The sequence below is a fragment of the Styela clava genome, chromosome 15, assembly GCF_964204865.1.
Source record: "Styela clava chromosome 15, kaStyClav1.hap1.2, whole genome shotgun sequence".
Lineage (NCBI taxonomy): Eukaryota > Metazoa > Chordata > Ascidiacea > Stolidobranchia > Styelidae > Styela > Styela clava.
This window is the reverse complement of record NC_135264.1, coordinates 17,220,932-17,247,661: the sequence shown is the minus strand read 5'-3', so window position 1 is coordinate 17,247,661 and position 26,730 is coordinate 17,220,932. Positions and strand designations below refer to the sequence as shown.

At 36.3% G+C, this 26,730-nt stretch overlaps 1 protein-coding gene across 4 annotated transcripts in view; it reads left to right on the top strand.

Moving 5' to 3' along the window:
* Positions 1-761: 761 nt before the first annotated feature.
* LOC120334341 (uncharacterized) overlaps positions 762-26,730 on the top strand; it is a 44,674-nt gene continuing 18,705 nt past the window's right edge. Inside the window, exons 1-15 of one of the 4 annotated variants that reach the window (XM_078120494.1) lie at positions 762-939; positions 1,527-1,663; positions 6,956-7,080; positions 8,669-8,751; positions 9,339-9,483; positions 10,594-10,675; positions 11,156-11,319; positions 12,193-12,239; positions 18,438-18,718; positions 21,992-22,134; positions 22,500-22,654; positions 23,747-23,901; positions 24,612-24,845; positions 25,408-25,545; positions 26,165-26,326. In XM_078120494.1, coding sequence (XP_077976620.1) covers positions 843-939; positions 1,527-1,663; positions 6,956-7,080; positions 8,669-8,751; positions 9,339-9,483; positions 10,594-10,675; positions 11,156-11,319; positions 12,193-12,239; positions 18,438-18,718; positions 21,992-22,134; positions 22,500-22,654; positions 23,747-23,901; positions 24,612-24,845; positions 25,408-25,545; positions 26,165-26,326 — 2,148 coding nt within the window. In that variant the 5' untranslated portion in view covers positions 762-842. Of the gene's footprint in view, positions 940-1,526; positions 1,664-5,694; positions 5,714-6,162; positions 6,320-6,955; positions 7,081-8,668; positions 8,752-9,338; positions 9,484-10,593; positions 10,676-11,155; positions 11,320-12,192; positions 12,240-16,808; positions 17,629-18,437; positions 18,719-21,991; positions 22,135-22,499; positions 22,655-23,746; positions 23,902-24,611; positions 24,846-25,407; positions 25,546-26,164; positions 26,327-26,730 lie in introns of those variants that run through there. The other 3 variants (XM_078120497.1, XM_078120496.1, XM_078120495.1) reach the window with 3 other exon arrangements.

Below are 26,730 nucleotides of genomic sequence, written 5' to 3'. Positions count from 1 at the left end.
TAGGTACTTGAGCGCTTGATAGCTAACGAAGTAGGTATTTGAGTTATTCGAGGTCGCATTATAAGTTTGTTGGCTTGGATAACAATAGAGACGTACTTGAAAGAAAAACGTAAAATAAACGTGTTTTCAGGGTATGTTTTGTAGTTATATTTAATATGAAAGCGCTTTACAATTTTCGGATTTTTTGCACAAGACCCGCCAACACTCAAAATAATAATTATTAATTAGTAATTATCCAGCTAGGGATAGGAATGCAAATTGCGCTGGAACTTCAAATTTTGAAAGCATTTCCAATCTCAACCAGATAATTACTAATTTGTTATTTTAAATTTAAAACGTAGCGATGTTTTTTTTTTCAAATCTCGCGTTTTTGCATTAATGTCGGAGATTTGCACAAAAGATCTCATTTCTATATAGACAGAAGATCAAGCATAGCGCGTGAAAAATTAGGCGATGCGTAAAATCAACGTGTTTTTAGTGTCTATTTTGTAATAGTTATACCAGAATTATTATTATATAGAAAGCGCTTGCAATTTTCTGGTTGAAGATTAGCGCATGATAAATCAGACGACGTCATTTTCCAATTTCATGTTTCATGTTCATGTTTCTTGAGACACCCTATTTCAGCACAAAGAAGACGGAAGTCCATAAAACAGACGTTACTTATGTTTTAATAAATATTTTTTATTTATTCCGCGGAAGGAGGATGGGGTACTAGACGATTTATTAAATCATTTAATATTTTTTTTTACAGTTTTATTTTTATTTTTTCCCGACACCCCTCGCAATGGAAATATCTTGTTATTTGTGGCGGTATATCCCCCTAGGGTCGTAATAAACCGATGCCGGGTCTCGGAAACTGGAACATGGATTTAAAGCAATCGAACGCTAGTTTCGGGGAGATCATGTCTTTCATGGGAGAGAAGAAAAATGAGAACGGTATGTTTGTGCGTCTTAGATTATGAATTTTATCGTTTTGCTCTTTTCCCTGATCGGGATTAACGTGCTAATGTAATCCATTATAACATCATAATGCCTTCCATGACCCACTATGACGTCAAAGTAGATTTTCACGTCCTGTTAAGTACCAGATATGACGTCATACTATGCCGTGTATTTCAATTACGCTTCTGATACATAAGAGTTGTTTTAGAATTGGAATTTCCCTGTTTAGCAATATTATGTTTTTATGGAGATCACACCATCCACATGGGCAATGATTAGTCGGTCGGTCCTATTGTCAGTAGGCTACTATTCTGTCATTGCCTCATCATTTATATTCTGATAATTACTCTCTGCCAAGGCGCGCCATTGTGCAGTACCAGCAGACCATTTGCGCAGTAAAAATCTCGTTTTCGTACATTTGTAACATTATATTTTCAAAGCGTGGCTTGCGATACTTTTAACGCCTCGTTAGAATGTTCCCTTCTGGGGAACATACTGGTGGTGCCCTATTGACAGTAGAGCCATGGTAAATACATTGGTATCTGAACATAATAGCAAGTATAAAATCAACTTAATTTCAGAGAAAGACTGGAAATCGACCATTCGCAACAAGATTGAAAACGACATAGATAGCCAAGTTAAGGAGGCTCTTGAACCCCCTCCAGTGGATCGGAGATGGGTTGAAAGAAAAAAAGCAAATCGACAAAAAAAGTTGAGAGTAAGTGATACAGTTTGTTTTTTTAATTTGGTACACTCTCGAGTACCGAAAACACACTGGCGAGTACACTGCCCTTCGTACACCCCCCCCCCCCTCTCACACACTCGCGAGTACCCTAATCTCTCCCATGCACTCCCTGAGTGCAATAACAGTATTTGTGAAAATAAAAAAAATTTTATACTTCAACATCGCAAAACCTTTTTCGATACTTACTCTGAGAGTATTTACATGTTCATAATCATCATTTTGATTCAAAATATTCAACTAACTGTCATTCATAATGCTGATAGCTATGTTAACTTCGTCTATCGTATCTAATTCTTGGTTATGGCAACTTTATAAAACCATTTTTTTTTTAACCTAAATAAAATAAAAGCTCCCTACATATGCAAGATTTCAACTCAGGAGAAAATAATTAGGATTTATATTTTGTTAAATCAACATGACGTTATTTCAAATATTTCACAAAAAGTTGATTTATATATTTTAAAGTGGGCAAATGTTTTAGCCTCATAATGAAAGAATTTCATGCAATAGCTTCATAAATCATGCTGTAAGTCTATGTTCGACACAGGAGATGATTATAAGTTGTATTTATTATTTTAATTATAACAATATTTATGTCCCAACAACCCATTGATTACACAATTTTTGCCCTAAAATACGGTACTTGACGAGCACATGAAAAAGTAAGCATTTCATGTCATGCTATATATATATATATATATATATATATAAGTTTCATGTTGTTTAATAAGTGGTTACTTGTGGAAAACCATGTTCAGAGCAAACATAAGAGAAAGATCTATAAATTAAAGCGCTCAGGTGAGCTATAAATCATCTCTGAACTCTATATGCTATCCTAAAGATAATCTATTTCATGTTTGCAAATGTATGAAGATTTAAACTGTTTATATCCCAAATATTGATTCCAAACAAGCGAATTCTATCGTAAAGCATGTTTACGAGCCCGTAAAGGGGATCCATTACATAAGTGGTCGGCAACCCCTGGCACACGTGCCAATTGTGGCACGCGAGAGGATTTCTCATGGCACGCCAAGTGATTTGAGGCAGATTCAGATATTTATTTTCGTAGTGCAACAAACATTCTGCATTTGAACAAAAACTAACAATTCGACAAATTGATTGGAAAAACATGCAATATTTAACTGCAATCGACGAGAGGCCGAAATCTGTACGCGGAATCAGTGTAGTGACTATGATCACTCGTATAGATAAGCATGCGCGGTGCAGCGTTGCCATATCTGGTTACTTTCGGAAACGCTTCTCGACTTAAAACTGCTCGTTTAACGACCTGCGACTTTTTATACAACTGTTGGGTTACTTTTTGCCCTCTAAAAATTGTGAAATATTAATAATATTTTATCAATTCATACTTTTGGGCAATTCGTACAGCTTTTTGCTGTAATCGTCGATTGTTTTTGTCAGCGTGACGTGTTGTTTAGGCCGTAAACACTTTAAAGTCGGTGTTTATTCTCCCTGAATCATAAAAATTATTTTACGACAACGATAATAATTACTTTCTTTTTGTACTTGCCCAGAATTATGAATTCCCTGAGAGTTATTCGACAATCATCGACGGCGAGATGCTGAAGTCAAATAAAGGAGTGAATCGGAGACGCAAATTTTTTGATTGAAACGACAATATAAAATTCCTTAAAATATAACCGTAAATAATTTGTTGTGGGAGGCCCGCGACAAAAATAACGTTTTTCTAGACATTGTAAATTGCAAAATTTCGTGTGCCTAGGGCACACTTAAGTTCGAACGGCGTTGAGAATCATAACGTCACTAGAAACACAGTCAATTGTGCGCGGATTTTACCTTTTTATCCATTACTTTAAATTGGCGTCGGAAATTTTCATGTTAATATTATATGATTCATATTATAAGGTTCGTGGTGGTATATAAATAAATTTCACTCCGTAAGATTTTATAGCGGAGTTATTGTTACAAGTACAGCTCAGATTTGTCGAATTCGCAAAATGGCAAAAATACGGATCAAAACTAGATATAACCGGGAAGTTTACCACACATTTCTATATCCGCGGATTGTCGTGGTATTTTAGGGTAGCGAGGCATTTATTTTGTCGACGCAGCCGCAGGTTAAATCAAAGGCAAGTAAATTATAACAAATTAAGACATTTTAAATATTGCGGTATCGGTCATGGCTTGATTACTTTGCACAACAGAAAAATCGTTATCATCCGTCGAAAAAGTCGTTCCGCGGGGATTTCGTCTGGCTATAAAACTAATCGTGAGTGGCCTGTCGTGCAAAGACAGGTCGAGGGTAGAGATGCCGAATGCCGAAATCTCTCGAAAGCTAATTTCCATGCACGTTATCCTAAATAATAAATCTGTTTCAATCCGCTTACTATTCAAGTCAGGTAGTTGACTATGTAAATCAAACACATAAAAATGTTTGGCATGCGAAGGTGTTCATAAACTGGCACGCTGAGTTCAAAAGGTTGCCGACCCCCCGCATTACATCCACTAGCTTCACAAGACCTGAAGCATGTTTACCTGATTCAGCTGTATCTAAAGTTTGGGTGAGACTACAGAAACTTGTTGTACCGTTAGACTATAATTTTTAGATATCTCAATTAAATGTTCCTTAAGGACTTACACATTCAATAATTATTACTACATTGCTCTTAATAAAATAAGTGTTTCAACTGGCAATACTATTTGATTCTATTTATACTATTAGCAGGGCTGGATCATGCCTTCTAGAGAGTGGAAGTGGTGATTTCTCTACGGCCCATGGGCCGGGGCCACGGCCTTCGAATTGGGCCACGGCTCATCAGGCTATGGGCTGCGGCCCATCAAGTTGTGTAAAGGGACTATTTACTTGGCTAACACAGACAGCGCCGTGTTTATTTTTATATAAATGCTTATCATAAGAAAAAAATCTGGAGGCATCCCGCGATTTTTTTTGGTTCGAATATTGACAATTTTGTAAAAATTGGAAATTTTGGTAAGATAATTGAATTTTTCCTGATGGGGCCGCGACCCCAATTAGATGGGCCATGGCCCCCAGCCCATGGGCCGTAAAAAAGTCATTACCCCTGTAGCTTCTAGAAGCCTTGAGCACTTAAGAATTTGGTGCCTTGTATATAAATAATAATATTAGAGAAACTAGTGTTCCATAGTATCTGAAGTTGAATACAGGAAGTAAGATTGAAGGCAAACTTATTATTAATCAAACTTCTGAACGAATAATAAGCAAAAACTTATTCCAAATATTAAGGTCTGAATCATCTCACCGACCCAAAGTATTTCATGAAACACATGAGGCGCCATTAAAAATCTCTTAGTGCCCTAAGCCTGTATGCTTAATGGTATATTGAGTTTACATCATAGATACCATTAAAAATTTAGGCATTCCTCCCCTTTCTCTTAGTGCCCTAAGCACGTATGCTTAATGGTAATCCAGCCCTGATTATTTGGTCAGTTTATTGTTCCATCTTCCAACTTATCCTTGTCTAATATAAGAATCAAAGATATCAAGTTAGAAAATCAATGGTGGGGCTATAAAAGGGTGTTAGTGATTTATCTATTTTGAAGCTTTAAGATTTTAGGCAAATATTAAAATTTAAAAAACAACTTGTCATAAATACTTTACGATTCCATAAAATATGAACACTTTCATGTAGAGGTTATTTCAACCTTTGTAAGAAGAATTTAAACAAGTCCTATTGTTTGCTCATAATGACACTCAGCAGGTCGCATTGTTAAATCATATTTACAAAAGTAGCTCCATTGTTTGTCACAGTGAAAAAGAAGAGTTAAATTGTCTTGTAACAATATCGTTTTCATTGATGGACAGTTTCTATAGAAGCCTCGCAGGGTAGGCCTTTTGGCTGTCAGCACTTTGCCAATTATAGTTTTTAGAATTAAAATAATGCTTTGTCATGCTTTAGCTGTAAAATAATTTGGGAACTCATGACTCATTACTTGCATGGCTAATATTAACAAAGGCTTTAAACCGAAAGAGCAAATTTGTGAGAAGCTATTCTGAGATAATGAGTAAATATATATTTTTGATTTTTAAACTTCTGTAACTTTCTATTAAAATACTTTGGTGAATATTGCTTCAAATTATGATTAGATAAAAGATTCAAAAGAATCCATAACATGGATAACTTTGACAGCGAAGTACGTCCATAAATCCAGGCTCGCAGCCAGGATTTTTAAAAGGGGGGGGGGGTTCAAAATCGGAAATTATTAATGCCGTCTCAAAATTTTCGACCCCGACCCCCCTGACTGCGCCACTGCATGAATCTATATTGTTAGGTATCAGGGACTGCTTTTATTTGGCTTTGTTCAAAGCAAAAGGCACGAGTAAACGTTGTATTACGTCATTATACAAAAAAATTTGCCGCCCTTTTCAAACTTTTGGGCTGGCAACGCTCTTAATCCACAACTTGTAATATTTTCAAACAGTATTTTTCAGAATTTTAACTTTCGCCCTTACGTCTTGAATCCCAAATTGGAAAGATTCTGGTCCTTCCCGAATATTAAGTAGTTCCTTGCATATTTTTGGAAGTAAGTTATCGTCACACATACACAGCATTCAGAAAGCGTAATTTAATAAGCGTACCATGCACCATGACATCACAATACAAAACATAGGTATGTATTGTGACCTATTGCACGTGTAATAATCGTTATCCGATATGAATTGTGTTTTCTTCTGACCAAGAAAACATGTAAAATGTAAAGAGAACAAAGAAATTCTGTAGTGTTCACTTTTGTATAAAATATGTTCCTCATTATGAGAAAATTTATCACAATTAAAGGCTGGGAACACTATTTTTACCAGATATGACCAAAACGAGTTCCAATCAATTTGAAATTAATTATATTCAATATTTTACCTTTTGGGAATAATTCATAATAATTTTATTCGAAATATTACTATTAGCAATTGAAGTCTGACATTTATTATATTTATCCCTTTTCAGTGATTTCCCTACACTTATAGGGGGTGAACTTCCCTCTTAAAATCTCCAACACCCTCGAATTTAGAGGTGTGACACCACACTGTAAATTTCTAACTTGGAATATATTTGAATATTCAGAAAGCGGCACTTCTACCAGTACAGATGGTCAGAGAAATACATAGCACATGTTTATGTGTTGCAAATACTTTTTCCATCTCTAATAGAAAAATAATTACCACCCCCTAAATTTGAAAACACCCCCTCAAAATTAAAAGTTAGAAACCATACTGCCTCTTATGTTAAATATAAAATCATCTTTTTCCAGAATCTCCAGATCATGAAGTTGAATACGCTCAATCACCATGGTCACGCTCCAGTGTTTACACGATTGTCTGAAGAGACATCTAGTGAGAGAGGTTTCAAATATATTGACGTCAACTACGCTGAGAAGTGAGTCTATATAAAATAATAACATTTTAGATAAAATCATTGTCTTGTATGTAGCGATTGACATTTACTGTGCATAATGCACCACATTATATGCATTAGTCCCCTCTTAGATGCTTTCATCACTGGTGCCTCCTGTTAATCTTTCAAATAGTATTTATAGTGTTATTTTGATTTGTATATTCCAAATCCTATCATTATCAAACAATTCATGTATTGTTTTTTTGGAAAGGGAAAGGTGAAATCAGTTTTGTGCCTAGCATTACGTCCCCCCCAGTGACGTAGCAAGACTCTCATGCCCCCCCCCCCCCCCGCAAAAATATTTCGTGGAAATGACCTTAAAATCTTTCGGACATAAGCTAAAACAGCGTTTTTTTCATTTCGTCAAATAGCATAACTCGTTGTTATTAAAAGGCAATAGTAACCTAAAATTTGTCGTTATCTTGGTTACTTTAATTTTTTTCATACGTGCTCCCTCTTCTGCCCGTTTTCTGCGTTTCTGTGCGCCACTGAGAGATTTTGCTTTCGACATCATTCTGACAGCCTTCGTCATTTTGCTGGTGCAATCAAACCACAAGACGCCGAAAGTCGACGACTGCGTGGCTTTGTTACGTAACAAAACGATTTGAGCAGAACTAACATTAACGTTATAAGATGTGCGTTACCGGTTTTGCAATGCTGCTTTTGGTTTTGCGCTGTGGGCCCTCCCGCGACCGCGGGGGTGGATGCTACACCACCGGTCCCCCCTCCAACTTTTCTGTATCCCCCGATTGGGAACCACTGCTATATAAGCTAATATATAATCCAAGGAACTCTTTCATGTCAGTGGTCACACATAAGCCCTGAGATGAGTCTTCTGACTTCTGTATGAGTGTGCGTAATGCACAACCGTAAACGTATATAATTCCAGTATCCCCTCGACAAGAGATGAGTCTCCCTTATTTCTGAATGAGTTTGTGTGATCTAGTGAGTTATTTTTAAAATGCTTTAGGAATATTCACATTCACAGCGTCACTAATTATCATGCATCGATGACCAGTTCCTGAATTTAAACGTAGAATGTTTCAAAAATTTTTTTTAATTTGCAGGCAATTGACAACACGTATTTGTTCCAAAAAAATATCGTACATAAATCTCAATTCTACAACAGTTGTTAAAAATTATTGGTCAACGATCTAGAGGAGCGTTTTTAAAATTAGCCATTATTAAACACCCCACTGTATGATCTGCAAGCAGTCCAGCAATTTTACATAATCATCTTCTGAATAATTCGAACCCATGGAGAAAAAACTCCGATAAGACGACAAGAGTATCTCTAGCGCTCCCATGGATGACCAGTTTCTGATTCTACAGGATTTCTCTAATATTTTATTGAAGGTTCACTCAAGTTCATGGATAAGGTTTTCTCAGAAAAAGACATCTTTGACATTTTTGACACATTTTTGAGCCCATTGAGGGGTGAACATACCCCTATTCTGTCCCATAACTTTTATTTATACTCGAAGATGACTACTTTTATATAGCCTTATTTAGAGTGAAGGACACATGAACATCATATATAAAAATTTTACGTTTTATTTTCTTTCCGCAGAGTTGCTGCTCTTTCTACAAATCGGAAATATGAGAAATTCTCCAACAAAGGGTTGCCAGGTTATGATTTTGCAAGAAGGAATGGTGAGTGACAAAATGGAGATTTTATTCACAGTTTCTTAATTGCTGTATTTTTTTAAAAAACCATGACCATGTTGCACATCTTTAGATTTCAAGAAATGTTCTTAGTATTTTGCACCCATAAATTGTGAAGATCTTTATCCATAAGCCAAATCTTTGAGATCAGTGGTTTCGAAAATTGCTTATCACAAATTAATGGTTCATTAGCGAGTAATACGTGCAACTTACACTCAGGCTATTAAATAGAATTATTTGAATAATTCGAGAAATTCATACAGTAATTACTCTCAATAACTGTACTGAAATTTGAAATTTTAACATTTTATGTTTTAGAACCAGTTTTGTTTCCCTGAGATTTCCTTTTTCCAGTAAAATGTTGTACTTTTGTGTATGATTGGCTTTTTTTTGGTTGGAAAAATTAAACTCAACTTGAAATGTCTTCATGTGATTAATAAGTATTACAGCAATACTAAATAAAGTAAAAAAATGAGTAATACTACAAACAAATTCAAAGTTAAATATCCCCCAAAAGAAGTTTAATCCTTTCCTTCATGGTCAAAAAACGCTTGTCTAACTTATTATTTTTCCAGGACTTTTCAAGTATGGCGCTCCAATGCCTTCAAATTCTTCGACCAATAACATGAAGGGAGGGCTGGATATCACCTTACTGGACACATCACCATCATCTATAAATTTCCTGAGTTTGCCGAAACATGATGTTCAAAATAATTTGAGGTTTGTTATTTTGTTCTAATGGTTGAACGGTCTTAATCAGGGCTTCCTAAACTGGGGGTCGTGACCCCACAGTGGGGCGTGCAACTAATTTTAGATGTCACAAAGAGCACACCAATTTCCCACTAAGTACTATATCTATTTTTTCAGACTTTCGATTCAAACACACAATTATTATAATTAGTACAAAACATAAATATCACGATTTCTAGAGAATACATAGGGTAAGAAAAGCGGTGCGCTTGCATATTTCGAACTGTTTAGCATTTCAAACGGGAACAGGGAAATTTTTAATTTAAAAATTTAACCTTAAAAGATGTGGAAGCTGGAATAAGGCATCGGACAGGCATGAAAATAGCAGGACTTTTATGATAGGAAGGTTGATAAGATGGAGTAATGGAGACTCATCTCTGAGCAGAGTTACGGGCTCTCACTCAGAAGTAAAGGGGACTCATCTCTGAGCAAAGTTATGGGCTCTCACTCAGAAGTAAAGGGGACTCATCTCTGAGAAAAGTTGTGGGCTCTCACTCAGAAGTAAAGAGACTTAACTCCGAGCAAAGTTATGGGCACTCACTTAGAAGTAAATGAGACTCATCTCTGGAAAAGGTTACGGGCACTCACTCAGAAAGGAGTAAAGGAGACTCCTCTCTGAGCAAAATTATTTACACTCACTCAGAAATGAAGGTCTCATCTGTGAGCGAAGTTATGGGCACTCACTCGAAAGTAGAGAAGACTCATTTATGAGCAAAGTTACGAGCACTCACTCAGAAATAAAGGAGACTTATCAATGAGCAAATTTAGTGGCACTCACTCAGAAATAAAGGAGCCTGATTTATGAGCAAAGTTACGAGCACTAACTCAGAAAGAAGTAAAGGGGACTCCTCTCTGAGCAAAATTATTTACACTCACTCAGAAACAAAGGTCTCATCTGTGAGCAAAGTTACGGGTATTCACTGCGAAGTAAAGAAGACTTATCTCTGAGCTAAGTTACAAGCACTCACTCAGAAGTAATGGATTGTATTTTGCATTGGGAGTAGTTTTCCAATTATGTTAACAATATGACCATTGTGACCTTGCTTTGACCTTTGAACCTCCTAATCTAACTTATTTCAGGCCCATTGGACAAAATGTTGGTGTAATTACATTCAATGGAATCTCTCTCCCTAACTATGGACCGAAGAGAAGATGCTTTCAGGTATGTAGAGTTGTCATATTGATTTTTTGTCAACCAAAATTTCTCCGTTTTCTCTTTTTCGTTATTCCGTATGAATTCAGTAACTCTCTGCAGTAATTATAATATTTATTCACCCTAAGTAGTAGTGTACCTAGCGTATGGCGGCCATGGCTTACAGCCTGGGCACCTTTGGATGGGGTTGCAAAAAGGGCAAAAATTTTTCATAAGAAAATGTTACAAAAAAACAATTTTAACTTGGAAACAATTGAAACATATTTCTACATATAAATAACATATAAATAATTTGCCATGGGCGCCACTTTACGTAGCTATGCCACTGCACGACCGGCAAGCAGCTCAGCAATTTTATATATTCATCATCTGCATAATTCCATCTCTGAAGAATAATCTTCAATGAAACAACAAGAGTATCTCTAGCGCTCCCATGAGGCCTCAACTAATCATCATTGCCTTAAAAATTAATTGAAATTATCTTTCAAGGCTTATTCCAAAGATGGCATGCTGAATCTTCTCAACTCAAGAAACCGTCGTGCTAAACTGAGTCACATCGGACAAGGAAACTACGAAGATAAACGAGGAGTCGTGATGAGTAAACATGGACCTTTCTGGCCTCCAGGATATGGCCCTGTATGCAAGTGCCCAACGTAAGTTATGATGAATTTTTTGTTTCAAAACCATTGTTGGGGGGAATCTCCTAGTCCTGAGTCATTAGGGCTCCAGAAGTGTGTGTACCAATATGGATGTAACTAATTTTGTTCGCCTGCTTCACGTCTAGTTGTGTAAAGGGACTGAAACATATGGGCAGGGAGTATATTCACTTGGTCAACACAGGCAGTCTCCGAACTCATAATAGAACTAAAATAAGGGAAATCAAAATAAAAAACCTGGTACACATACTACGGGAGTACTCAGTCATCTGTGCGAAATAACTCATAACTCATACTCGATTAAAACATTTTGACTTGCGACTCGGGAATTTACTGGCTCAACTGGACAATAGAATTTTGAAATTTGTTGGGACTCTTACTCGACTTGACAAACGACTCGGGTTTTGGGGGCTTCAATTGTCAATCCACCAGTTTCTAAGAGGGGCGCCACTAGTGCGATTTACCTTAATATATATTATATCATCTCATTAACATGCTCGAATAGTATCCCCATATTATCTGATAGCAATAAAGCTAAACTAAAATTTACTTGTATGTTATCATCATACTGTACAAACAGAAACCTACTGATACAAATTGATAGAATTTTTTTTTGATAAAATTCAGCCAGAGAAATTTCTCTCCTTCCTTAAACCTATAACCTGATTGAAATGTACAATTAAATTAGTATATACTGTACTTATTTTTGTCGGTGAAGCTTCATGTTTAAAGTTTTCCTCTCAGTTGAGATTCATGCAACAAAACTTTTAACTCAACTTAAACTCATAATTTAAATGAAAAGGATCGAAATGATAAGACGTTGATTCGTTTTTCATTTCCGCCCTGATTCCAACATTTGCTCTTGTTCAGATTCATTGACGATTGCAAAAAGAGAGAAGTATTCGGACCAAAATTAGGTTTGTTTTTTATTATTATTTTACCAGTCGGAATGAATTTACCCGAATGAAATTTCCATATTAATATTTTTAAAATTACATGATAATTATGAAGAAAAAAATCAATCGAGTATAAGTGGATTTTCCATTGTGTAAAATACAAAATAAAACATCATATTGGCAGAAAATTCTGCTCACGCAACTAAATGTATCAGTTTGATAGGATAAGTTAACATTTATTTGTTTTACCAACCAACAGTGGCCAAACCATATGAGTTTTTTAATTGAACACCGAGATTACTAGCGTTGGCACACAATTCATCTAAATCAATTAATGCATCTGGATCCCAAACTTCAATTTCTCAATATCAGGATAATCTTTTTTTCAGTATGAAATAATGTGCACTATGGATAATGCTCACAGACTATTGTTTCAACCTATTCGCCCTGTACACTTAAGGTGATAATGACATAGCATTGTTATTGAAATAGCATTTCTTCATTGGTATTGGTATCGGGGACAAAAGTGGTATCGATACATCTCTAGGAGAAACTTGATGTGGTAATTTATGATTAATTCGAGACCTAGGCGATGCCAGAAGTCAGTTAATGTCTGAGAATCAAGATGTCAAATCACTGTTTTGTCGCATTTTATGCGATATTTCAGCTTATAGTTCCCGAATGTTTTGGCGGCACTTTTTTAAGATTTTTTTTTTCATCTCCTCTTCTCGGATTACTAATTTACTAAATATCTTTCCACTAGATGTCTCCATTGTTTCACACACACAAATATCTAAACTCAATTACTTTGTTTACTTTGGCGAGAGTAGTAGGATAGGGTCAAGTACAAACGACCCCTTTTTTATAGTAGGATGCTTCAGCAAGTCAATGGCATTCAAAGCCTTTATGCTACTTGACTAGAGAATTAGATTTAACGAATTCTTGGCTTTTTACTAGTCATTATTTAGTTTTCACATGTGTGAAATAGTGCTTAAAAGGGCAGTGGGCGGGGCAGTGTTTTGTTAGGAGTTCCTTAAAACAACGTCATGCACACTCACTCAGAAGTGAAGATCATAATTTCTTGCGCTCACTCGGAAATAAAATTTTTTTTTGCTTTTCTAACTGGCTTTTATTTAGGTTTTGAATTTGTGAAATGAGACTTGAGCCAAAGCTATTTAGAAGTATGGAATGCATTATGCTCTAGTTAACTTCTGCGGGTTTTTCTATTTTTCTATGTATGAAAATAAATGTAAAATGGCAGAGTCAGCACTTTTCAAGAGGTAGGGCTCGATATTACTTATCATGTCCATCAGCTTCATATAGTTTTATAAAGACTTACTACCTTTATATCCCAGCTGCCTAATTGTTCTTTCACTTTGTTTGGTGCAGAGTCTTTACCTAATACTAAACAGCTTGCTGTGGCATACTAAAAGGTACATTGTCCATATATGTTTTGCGTAGATATTGGTAGTAACAAATAAGACATTGGGCTTCAAGTCAGCTTCGTTGAGATTGAGTTTGATAAGTTATTGCCTATTCAAAAGTTGATAGTTAGGAATTCATGAGAATACTAGAACAAACCAATCAAAATTAATATGGAATTCTAAGCTCAGAATCGACCTCATCTTTTGTATTTTTTATTTTATCATTTTATAAATTTTGGAATCAAACTAAACTTCAAACTAAACTGGTAACCAAAAGAGAGACTATGATGCACATTTGCCGTCTATTGCATCGAATTTTGTTCTCCTCTAGAATTAATATGAAACGCAGACTCACTTAAGAAACCTTCTGCCCAAAAACTGTCCAAAAAATGATGAGTTTAATGTTATAAAAATTTTTAGTTTTAAACTTGTATGAAAACAGAGGCCGCAATTCCCAATATAAATCAGAAGTCTCTCCTCTCATCTAAAAATAATATGACCAGAGAAGTCTTTTGCTTTGTAGCTGTCAAAGAAATCATGAGTGAATTCATTATTTTATAAATTTCACTCAAACATTGAGACAGAGCCCACAGCAAAAATAAGGTTAAATTGAGCATGGCAATGAGATAAATGGTGCAAAAGTTGCTCATTTTATCTCTGATCCATATAAGGCCGTGTATAGACAACCAAATACTTTTACTACGATCCCACGCACTCAAATGTACTTAATGGCCACTTCGCTGTCACAGTTCGTCATACAGAAGGACTCGTATCTATTGTTTTAAGTGTGTTAAGTCCAAATACTTCTTGACGAGAACTGACGCTCGCTGACAAAAGACTTGATTAGGGATTTATATGTTGACAGGGATTGGGAGGTTCACAGTGTTTTTATTATTAGATTGATAAGGTAGTTTTTTATCAAAAAATGTAGTGTTTTTACATAGATTGAGTTCACAGAAGACTATCTTATAGATCAGGGCAAATACTTTCCTGAGTGGTTCAGATACAAATAATAGACTTGCTTAGTGGGCCAGAGGCTCAATACCTAATATGAAAAACTATGATTAAATACCAGCTAGTCAAGCAGCCAGACTAACGTTTATATAATAATAACCACAATGTAATAATCGAGGTCATTATGACGTTATTTCCATCAATATTCTCAACGGAAATTTATATTTATAAAAACTATTTGTAATTTCAGCAGACACAAGAGGGCTGGATGTTGTGTGTGGTGTTTTGAACACTTCTTTCCGCAAATTGCCCACCAATCAATCCAATAGTTTACCAGCGTATTTATGTTTCTAGGAGAGATTAGATCTGTGATAAACATAGTCGATGCCCTCATTATTGGATGGCAAACTTAACAATAGCTATGAAACTTCTGATTTGGTGTTAAGCCAAACAGTAAACTGAAATGTAAGTAATTGCTGTTTTAAGAAGAATTGAAATTTGTCCGATTTGGCTCTGCCTATCCTATTCATTAGATTATGGATGGGTTCCAGTGCCTCAACCATCATGCTGTCAAACCCATGTTCATTCTGTATAAATAAGGGATGATTTTATCTTGTTTTGTTTGAGAGTGTTTTATTAGTCCAAGCGTCTATTTTACAAGGTATTTTACCGGACAGGAAACAGGATAGGATTTTAGTACTTAATTAATAGGAAGTTGATAAGATGACTCATTCATATTTTCCATGACGCTTGTATGTCTCTGCTCTAAACAAGGCTTTATGCAAGCAGTCACTGATATGCTGCTTCTTTTTGTAGAAAGCATTCATTATATTTATTGAATACTGTTTGATGAAGGATGCCATAACTGATCATTTAGACTCAACAATAGATCAGATACCAGAGTTTAATAAATTTTTACACTTCTCAACTGGATTCAAATTTCGAGAGTTTCAAGACAGAAGGTTTAAATGTTGAAATTTCAAAAAAGTTCCCTTTTTAAAATGTTACATGTATTCTTTAAGCTGGTTTCTGACCATGGTTAATAGTAAAATTCACGAAAGTTTCAAGAATCAAAATAATGTTTTCTGATTTTTTCAAAGTAGCCTTTTATAGGTTTAGACAGCCATGAGGCATTCCTTGCTGAGATAAAAGCTCTGGCCTAATTAACTCATTAGTAAGCTTGTTTGTATGTCCAAGCTATCCCACCCAATCGTTGAGACATTGCTTGTTGCCAACAAACTCCAAGCAAACAAACAAATAAATCCCAATTAGTGGAATGTTGACAAAACTCAAAGCACTTAGAATTACGTCAGTTAGTTTTCAAGGGTTCTTCAGTGTAGCGAGGTATATAGCAAGATTAGGCAGCTGGTAGTGGGAACCTGTTTATACTGAGTGGTGGGACTTTGGCCGATTTAGGATTGCTTTGTTAAAGTTATATTTAAAAGTATTTTTCTAAAAAAAATTCTTTAAATTTGGACGTTGGTGCGAGTTGTGACAACTTTAGCCCAGTTTAATTTGCTTTGTTGAAATTATATTTACCGTAAAAACATTTTTCTTAAAACATTTTGTTCAAATTTGGACATTGCCATGAGTTGTAAGATCTTAAGCCCATTTCAGATTGGCTTTGTTCGAAATTATATTAAAAAATGTTTTGTAATGAATTTTGCTCAAATCTGAACATTGGAAAAACTTGTTTATACCGAGTTGCGAGAACTTTTGCTTATTAACACTTGTTTCGCTGGAAATTATATTTAAAAATTTAAACATTGGGCGTGAGTTTCAAGAACTTTAGAACATATAGATTTGCTTTGTTGAAATTATATTCAAAAATATTTTTCTGAAAAAATTTGCTAAAAGTTGAAAATTGGCGTGAGTTGCAAGAACTTCATCCTATTCAGATTTACTCGATTTATTCAGATTTACCCGAAAGCTACTGAAAACATATGAAATTGTGGTGGTGCAATAAACGCTAGTAAATGCCTTTTGTCACAAGAACATATTACTAAGTAAATATTACTAAGAAACAGCCTAATAGCATTGGCAACTGGATTAGTTTTTTAAGTTTGAGTGTAGGCCTTGCATACATACGGTATGTCAGAAGTATGTGTACCAAGATGGCGCGGAACCTGAACATGGTATGTGTACCAGGTTAGGGTTCAGGTTGTGTGACAACTTGGTACACATACTACGGGAGCTCCAGAATTTCTAGTTTTATTTTGGAATTCTTTTCGCTAGGAATCTGTATAATTTAACATTCAAACTAAAACTTATGTTCCTGTCGATTTATCAATTAATTATTATTATATTAATCTAATAAGTTTAAAAAGAAAGTAGTATGGTTCTCTGTACTGAAAGGCAAAAGAGTGTTCACTTCGAAAGTCAGCGGCGTTTTGCTAAGAGTACAAGAAACTTAGATACAACGTATGCACATAAGCATGATTATGTGTCATTTATGAACATTGGGAACACTCAAATTCCAGTATCTTTAAAGGAACGCACTCCTAGTTTACCAGTTCTTGCTTCCGTGCCTCTTGGAAAGAAATTCAATCATAAATTTTGGGCTCGACAAGGAGTGAATTGTAATAGTGCGGCAAAACGTTTTACCGCTTCTCAAAACAACTGTGAAACTGATTTTAGTAACTTGCCTGATACTGCACAAAAAGATCTGAAACGCTTCCTTGACCTAACCCCAAAAGAATTCAAAAACTGGCCAAATTTGAAAAACATTCCCAAAACGCCAAAATCAAGTTACGCACGTCGACAGAATCAACTTAAAACAAAATTCAGAGAAGATTTACTTCCATATCTAGTGTATAGCAAACATAAGCCTCCGTTTGGGGGTAAATTTCAGCCAGGGGGTCACTTGTTGCCCCGTAGCATGTTCTGGCCAGCATTAAACACTGATCTTTTTCTACCCAACCGTCCAAAATGGCCAAGGGAACGCTGTTTATTTGTGAAAACTCCTAAAATGTTGGAATCCGTGCCCCATACTACAGAAGGTCTTTGGGATATTGAACCAAGAAAGAAAACGCGTAAGTATATGGAGCATCGAATTTATATTGTTACAACGGTGCTGGTCTCTCCGTAAAAGTCTCAAAACCTTGGGTCACGAGTTTATCTCAGCCAAGTCTCTCATTGGCATTTAGTTGAGCATCGAGTCCTCTTAGAAGTCACTTTGAGTCTGTATTTTCTCCAGCTTTTCAATTTAAGAGGGGTGTTTCCAAATTTAGGGGGGTGGCATATATTTTGTTATTGGTGCTAAAACTATTTGTAACTTAGGAAAATGTGTTCACCCCTTATAGGGGGTTGTAGGGAAATCACTGCCTTGAGTTATGGATAAATGGACACTCAAGTTCAGCTGTGTAAATAACTCTAGGCTTTCGAATTTGTACGATGTTGGATGAATTACTGAGTTAATCTCACTAGTGATTAGTTGAGTACGATTCATTTAGATGACATTAGTCCAGCGCAGGCCGTAACGATTAAATAAGGCCCACAGAATTTACCGTAAGTGAAACTGTTTAATACTGTTTTGTTCTAGATATCGCCAATTTTTACATCGTAACACAGTTTAAGCATGTGTTTATTCGTAATGATTAAGTTCGTTATCTTAACAGTTCGATATCTTAATTATAAACGCCAGTATAGATATCGGCCCTTTGCAAGCGCCCCCCTCTCCTGGCCCACGAACATCCTTCAGCTCTTAATTTTAGACACCGGTCAATCAACTTAGGGTACCACTGCTGTCGTCACGTCTCGTCTTTGATAAGTGGTGGCACGAGTCTAGTCAAGCCGATGAATCTTTTAAACACTCCCTTGCCATAGATTTTTATAATTTCAGATCCCTCTCTCAAGATGCAAGCTAGCGGTGCTTCCACAACTTTTGGAAGATCAGTTGCCAACAATATGGAAACAAAATGGCGTCAATTACATCAGCAACAAGGAGACGGCAGACATTTTATGTCCAATAACAACAACGGATCAGAAACTTCAAGATCTTTGAGATCTGAACGTAATCACCCAACAATCGGAGAATTTTATTCAAATGACAACAGCGATAATCGCCATAGAAACCATCACCATGGTGATAAACTACAAAATGTAAACAACAAAGAACAGAAGGTTTGAATAGATCTTGTGGTTTTTTAAGGGTCTGAGATATTATCGCAAAAAAATTGAAGAACCTCTTCATCAAACCAAATCAATAGTCCATAAACAGAATAAATGCCGCTGTGAAAATAGAAATTCAATCAAAATATTGCCCATTTCAATATTTCAAATTGTCAAATTAAATTTTTCCATTACTGGACGCCAATATCGCCCATCTAAACTATTTCAAATTATCAAATTAAATTTTTCCATTATTGGACACTAAATGTTTCTACGGATTGTTCTGTTACTATTATGTTGATGTTGTTGTTCTTATTCTTTTTCTTGTTACTTCATGGAAAAATCGCTTTTCTCATTAACTAATGGACCAAGTACTTTAAAATTTTCAGTGGTTAAAAATTGTATTATTCGCTAGAAGACGATTTTTTTTGTTATTTATTCCTAAATTTTCTATGAATGCTATGAAATCTGATATTTCATCCAAAATTTCGCTTTTTAATCTGCCAAGCATGACGGCCATTTTTGACGTGTCATAAGTAAAAACACGGTTTTGACTTGTGTCTGTATCTTCGAGCATCTCTCTCTTGTTATATAATGTATTCTGCAACTTTTCTTATAAGAAGCTATTGTATTTTTTAAAGATCGAAACTTTTTCAGCTCTGAATTGCCAACCGCATTTTTTACATCATGGGTGAAACTGTGTTCAATCAGATTTAAACTGATATCTTTATCCCGCAATGTCGATATAGTTACATCATTTAGCCAATGGTTTTTGGAGTTCTTTTTGTCCCACCCTGTATAAGAAACTCATGATCGTTATCCCGAGGCCACACTATTAAACCAAATAAGTTTAATTACTCATATATTAATCCGTTCTTGCTTCTAACAGTTTAAATCAAAGCGAGATATTGCCACAAGCAATTGTTGTGCCAACATAGTTAGGCCCATGGCACTAGTCATTGGACTACTCCTTCAAAAACTTTGTTGATTCTTGAGTCTTGTTGCACACTTTGTGTTAGTATCAACGTTCCCTTTAAGCTGGCCGAGAATCCCCGCGCAGTACTTTCGTTGTGCCGCGCACTGCACAAGTATTAAAAATGTTTAAAATATTGTGTTCTTTTCTATTTTTTCTAATTTTCCGCGCAGATCTTTTTTTGGAGCTCACATGGCCTTCTGTTCCGCGCAACTAAGCAAGCTCTCAGAGGGAATGCTTCGGGGATTCATTAATTCATTTTATTCATTTTTTTATGTTATATGTTGACTTTTAGTAAAAATGATGTCATGCTATCAAAGAGTTATGAACGCTCAAACGCTTCAAATCGTTTACAGGGCGACGAAAATTCTGTCCGAGCATGCCAAAAAAAGAATTATTTATGAAACAAAGCACCCACGCGAAAGTATAGTATCAATACTGGTAATACCCCGATAGCAGCAGGACTCTTGAATTGGATAGAATAGTCATGTTTATTCCTGCTATAGCATCCTTGCAGTATACGCGTTCCACTAGTGGAGAAGCTTTGAATTATTGCAACAACCGACTTTCTAGGTGGCTGAAATATGGCAGACACGCTTTATCTTCCATTACTGAATGTATTCGCTGAATAGTTTATAGCGTTACCAGTCCTTCTCTTTAATGAGCGCTCTCGCCCGCTACTGCCACCTAAAAAGAAACGAGACGGGCATATTTTCGCCCGTTCCACGTCTTATGTCCACAATGCATCAGCATTGAGAAATTGGCAACGAAGGGAACGTTCGGACTTCGGAGGGGTGGACGACGCGTGTCGAGATACACTGATAGAGCCTAGATACATCATAAAGATGTTACTATTACTGCCTGATGAATGTGTTGACTGATCGGCATAATCTTGACTTTTGAGTCCAAATAATTTGAAGACTAGTATAGGCAGTTCCGGATAGCGGCTAGCGCCGACCGAAGTGTATTTGTCCGAGTTTTGTGATAATTCAGTGGTGGCGATGATTAGAGCCGACGGTAAACGACCCAAATTGTTTCGTGATTTTGCACGCAATTATTATGTTGTTACTGCATATAATTAATACGTTGAAACTTTGCACGAAGCTTTAAAAAGGGTTTAAGTGCCACATAAAATACTACCGGTGGTGTCGGTGGTACGCGGCCATGGTAAAGAACACAAAAGTGGTACGCGGTCAGTAAAAGGTTGAGAACCACTGCTAGCATAAAGGAGTTAGTCTCGCAAATCAACTCAAGGATCATTCTTTTGCTCACATCTTCAGTTAGTAATCGCTAGCGCCAACCGCAATAGATTCAAGAGTCTCTTCACATAATACGCTCTATTATGTATTCAAGTTCACTCTGAGCCTCTAATATTCAGCCTGCTTTAACATAAGACTACTTTGAAATATAAATACTGAATAAACTTACTTCAGTTGGCTCATGAGTTGTCATGGTCGATTACTTTTTTGAAAGAGATTCTCAGAGTAAATTTTTAAAATCATATATGGCTATTTCTGATCATATTGAAAATCTGTGTTATTCGAATAGGTTCCCACTGGCATTTTAGACAAGTCCATGCATCTGAAACAAACAACTGGTTGATTATTCCATACCCTCAATGGACGTTTCAAACAGATGAAAGACTTGTCATATGATTATGCCATCTTATCGGCTTCTCGTTGGATAAATATAAAAATCCTGACTCGGCGGTGTGGCGCATCGTTAGGAATGCACTCACCACCCTGCGTGGGTTTACAGTTTTGAATCCAGTGGGGATATTTATGTGCGAAGGATTGCTGGACTTCTCGCATAACTGCTTATATGTTGAAGCTTTGTTCATCATCAAGTCCATGCATCTGAAACAAATAACTGGCTAACTAATCCCATACCCGACATGAACTGGTAACCAGAAGAATGGTCATGGTTTGCCATATGATTGAGCCCTCATATTGGATTCCCTCTACTCAGAATAAATATAAAATCCTGGGGGCTCCCGAAGTATGCGAACCAAGATGGCGGACATCGGAATGTAATATGTGTACTAGGTTAGGGTTATGCCATAATTTTAGGTATAAATACTACGGGAGGCTCTTGGCTAGTCTTCGAACTGATAATAGGACTAAAATAAGGAAAATTGGAAAAAAATTATCGCCTAACCCTAACCTGTTACCCATGTTACGTTCCGATGTCCCCATCTTGGTTCGCATACTTCAGGAGCACCAAATCCTGTCCTAAATCTTATATATTAGAGATTTTCTCTTATTTCCAGCAATGACAGCAACATATTTGAGCAATGCTTTTTTATTTTCTAGCAATGGCGAGGCAAGCCTGTGATCTATGATTGTGAGCGTTCATCTCGAGCTCCTCTACCTCACGCAATACCTCACGGATTCCCCGAATCTCTCATCTTCGAGTCAAGATTTGAATCTGGGAATCTAAGACAAGTTCGGAGAATGTAAGTGCGGAAAATGATCGTTGATAGTAAACATGTAGACCATTATTAAAGTCAATAATTGATAGCAGCCAAAAAAGTAGTAACAGAGTGACCTAAAAAAAATCATTATTTGCTTCTACCAAAATGAAGAAAATTGGTTCAACAGTTAAATTTTTATTCATGTATGATTATACCCAAAAGATTCAGAAATTTAGGATGCTTTACATGAAAGTTATGTTCTTCAAAAGTACTGCACATAACTCTTTTTTCACCGTCGAAGTTGGAATTTTGTGAGCCACTGAGATAATGCTCTTTTCCCCAGTCGCCAGCCTTAAGTTATACGTGATACCTTAAACTTTTATAAATCATTAGTCTTATTATTTCAGTGGTGAATTTGAATATGAGCTTGTTCTCCGAACCGACATGTATACAAAACGACACACCCAGTGGTATTATTTCAGAATACAGAACGCTCAACGGAACGTTACTTATAAATTCAACATCATCAATTTCCTGAAGAAGGACAGTTTGTATAATTACGGTAAGTCTAGTGTTGTCGTAATAGAAGTTCAGATGGGCTTCCTCCTGCCACTTCTAATTTGAATTTTTCAAAATCTCATTTATGTGCAAGTTTGTACAAAGCAAAGTATCAGTTAACCCTTTCCGTGCGGTGGGCACGTATACGTACCCACGACAGAACTTGCTAGATTGCGGCGGGTACGTTGATGTACTCCACTGTTTTATTTAGCAATCGGTCGCAAACTGTTGGTCTAGTTTTTCCGGGTTTTAGTTTATTGATAAGAAGTCTTCTTAGAGATTAACATAAGCGACGGTAAATCCCGCTTTCGTTTACCATGGGAATTTTATTTGCGGCGGAACGAGGGAGTGTTTTTGAAATTTATGCAAATTTCGATGTTTTTTGGGTGGTAATAGAAGACATATTATCCTTTCCATCTACCAAAGTATTTTGAGTTAGATAACGAAATTGCTACAGCAATATTATGCTATTGTTTGCCAACCAAGAAGCGGTAACAGTAAAGGATTTAGCGAATATTTCTATTTTTTATCACGGTTTGAAGTTTCAACACCCAAGAAAAAAAAATGCCCTTTTCCTATCCGGTTTGTGACTCAGACCACCCCTTTTGAAAAAAAAAATTTTTTTAATTGCCAATTGCAAGCTCTTTAAATAAGCTTTCCAACGAGCCGTCAGTGGGCAGCAGAGGATCATCACTTTTTCGTCAGTCGATCGATTAGTTGTGGGGGTACAAATGCATAAAGTCGGCGTAGCAAACACGATTATTTAATAAAAAATAAAAATCGCATGGAAAGGGTTAAAGAGTGCTGATAGAGAAGTACCGGTAAGTAGAAACAAGGCATTGCACTATCTTTCAGAAGTTAGATAATGTCAAATTTGAATTCCTTGTCGCCACATTTCAACACTACCATTGTCAAATTTTGCTAATGCTGTTATTGCTTCTTTGGACATATGGAGCACTTTGAGAATCTATATTTCAAAGCTCTGTGAATGCACAAGTGAATGTGTGAAAACGTCTCCTAAATAAGAAGTAAGGGCATGCTAAATAAACTAAATATACTAAATGTTTAAATTAAATCTCATCTATTTTTTCTACAGGAATGAAACCGCTTATCTACTCTGAAAACCTGGCAACAGAGAAAAAGTTGGGCTGGCACAGGAACGGTGAAAACATCAAATATCTTCCATGGACAAATCCAACAAGAAATGGACTTTTATCGTTGGATTTACAGTATTATAACTTAGAGTTTGAGGTGAGGGATTAAACATCAAGCAGTAGGATTTATTCGAAGCCATAGGAACCAGGATTGTGGAGTTGTGCGGTGCCTCATTTTTTAGTTCAGGGTTCTTAAAAACCAACACCCAAAAATGTGTTTTACCAAACTAGATATACCAATAACTGCCCCTGATATTTTTATGTAATTTTCTGTGGTACAAGAACCATGGTACAAGATTTGCGCAGTCCAACTTGTCAACAAACATACTGCTCAGAGACGACAAAATTATGAGCAATACCAGATCTAGACTGAAAAAAAATCTTACCTATTCTTAAATTATTGAAAGCATTTTAAACTACAAATGTGGAATCTGATTCTCTACATCAAGGGTGTGTGATCTTTAATACAGGAGAGCCAGATACAAATAACTTATTAAAAATGGCGAGCCGCGCCTTTATTTAGCATAGGCTCTCTGGTTTTTGCAATCACAAAAATTTCTCTTTGATTATTGATCTGATGACATGCGTTGTTCGGGAGCCGCACATCATTTAAAATTGGCTCTCTGGTTTTTGCAATCACAAAAATTTCTCATTGATTATTGATCTGATGACATGCGTTGTTCGGGGGCTGCACATCATTTAAAATTGGCACTCTTGCATAATTTTCACTTGTGGGCCATATTTGGCCCACAGATTGTACACCCCTGCTCTACATTTCTTCCTACTTCGTTTGTCAATATTTTTCAGGTGACCTTTGACTGGGAGAATCTTGAAGACGACAATATATACTTCGCACATTGCTATCCGTACACATACACAGATTTGAAAAGGCATTTGGACAATCTGATGGCTGATCCTGACCAATCACGACACGTAAAGCGAGAAGTCTTATGTGAGTCTACGGCAGGAAACGCTTGCTTCCTGCTTACAATCACTGAATTCCCAGACAAGGAGAAAGATAAATATAAAGACTTCCATCAGGTAATATTTCGCAACACTCCAATTTTAAGTTTTGAAAGAAGTTTGAGTTTGACAGACTACGTGTGAGCAAATTTATGAATGGTTGCTCTGAAGAGCATGGACTTGCTTACTTGCATTGTGATTACATTGAGTAATGACTATCTATATTTCTGACGTAGACTGAAACATATTTATTCGAAAATGCAAGAAAGAAATTTTTTAAATCGCGTTTAAAGTAAAGTTTGAACTTCAAAAAATTACTGATACTTTTAAAAAAAATGTACAAAAAGTGTAACATTGTAATATCACGATGTACTGATGAGCAGTCAGCGGGGCGGTCAAAATTCCCAGTCCGCAGGCCGTATGTTGCCCACCCCTGCTGTAAGGTCTCCCTCATTTGTAATTTATCTGCTGAAAGCTTTCGTTTTGTGTAATTACCTCCACATTGCTTTTACTTTGACTTGGTTATTTTGGTACAACACAACTACCTGCTTTTTATGCGTTCCAAAGTTTCGTCAGGGCAAGCCCCCATATAAGAAGTATAATTCATATATAATCATATAATTCAATGGTTTTCTCTCAGGAAAAGAAAGGTGTTGTTGTCACAGCTCGAGTCCATCCCGGGGAATCTCAGGCCAGTTGGATGATGAAGGGAGTTATTGATTTCTTGACTTCGGATTGTTTGAAAGCAAAGTTACTGAGAAAGAAATTTGTTTTTAAAGTGAGTGATCTAGTAATTGAGTTTATAGGATGATGTCTGTTTTTTGCTAGGGTTTATAATTTGTGGCCTTGACCAATTGTAAAGACTTGCGCTCCAGAAGTGTATGTTCCGATATGGAGGTAACTAATTTTGTTCGCCTACTTTTCATCGATTTAAGTAAGGGAACTCAGACCTATGGGCAAGGGGTATATTCACTTGGCTAACACAGACAGTCCCCGAATTCGTAATAGAACTAAAGTACGAAAAATCAAAATTATGGCCTAACCCTTACTTGGTACACATACTACGGGAGTACCGACTTATAATTAGCAAGTGCACTTGGAGTCGTAGCCAAAATCATATTTACAAATACCTAAGATTTGGGAATCAAAATTAGGAATTTTCAGAGTGTACTCTTCAAATCTTATGACCACGTAAATTTCATTGTAGTTATTTTCTGATCATATCTTCTCTCTTAAATTTGGTAAAGACTTCGGTTTAACAGCTTAATGCCTATCTGTAATGGTGTCGCAATTCAAAGATGTTCAGTCCAACCAGCATGTTCACCTTTATGTAATAAATCTTTGCAGCTAATTACTAGAAACTCCAGTTTCTTGAGAGATATAGCTCATTTTTCCAGGTTGTCCCAATGCTGAACCCAGATGGAGTGATTGTAGGCAACTACAGAACATCACTGGCTGCAAGAGACTTGAACCGCAATTATCGACATCCGAGACAAATGACGTTTCCAACTATATGGCACACAAAACAAATGGTGGAATCATTCAGTAAAGATCATGAGGTATTGCTATAATGTAATAATTAGATCAGTGGTGGGCAAATCATGACATGGTGCCGGATCCGACCCTCTGGATTGTTTCATCCTACTTGTGTCTGCTGAAATTATGACTATAGTTTTTATGAACATTTATATATATATATATACCGTATATGCTCGTTTTACCGCCCGATCTTGATCGGGCCTGTTTGAATAGCTGCCCGTGTGAACAGAACATAAAAATAAATAAGGGCCAGTGCTTGAATACCCGCCCGATGTAGAAGCTGATTTTTCAGTGGTAGAGAACAATGGGAAATAAGAAGCGCTTTTGTCACAACGCTGTTGAATTTTAAGCGATAACACTCACGCATTAGGCGTCCTGATTACGTAACACCGTGGTTCTTAAACTGGGTGTTGCGACGCCCAAG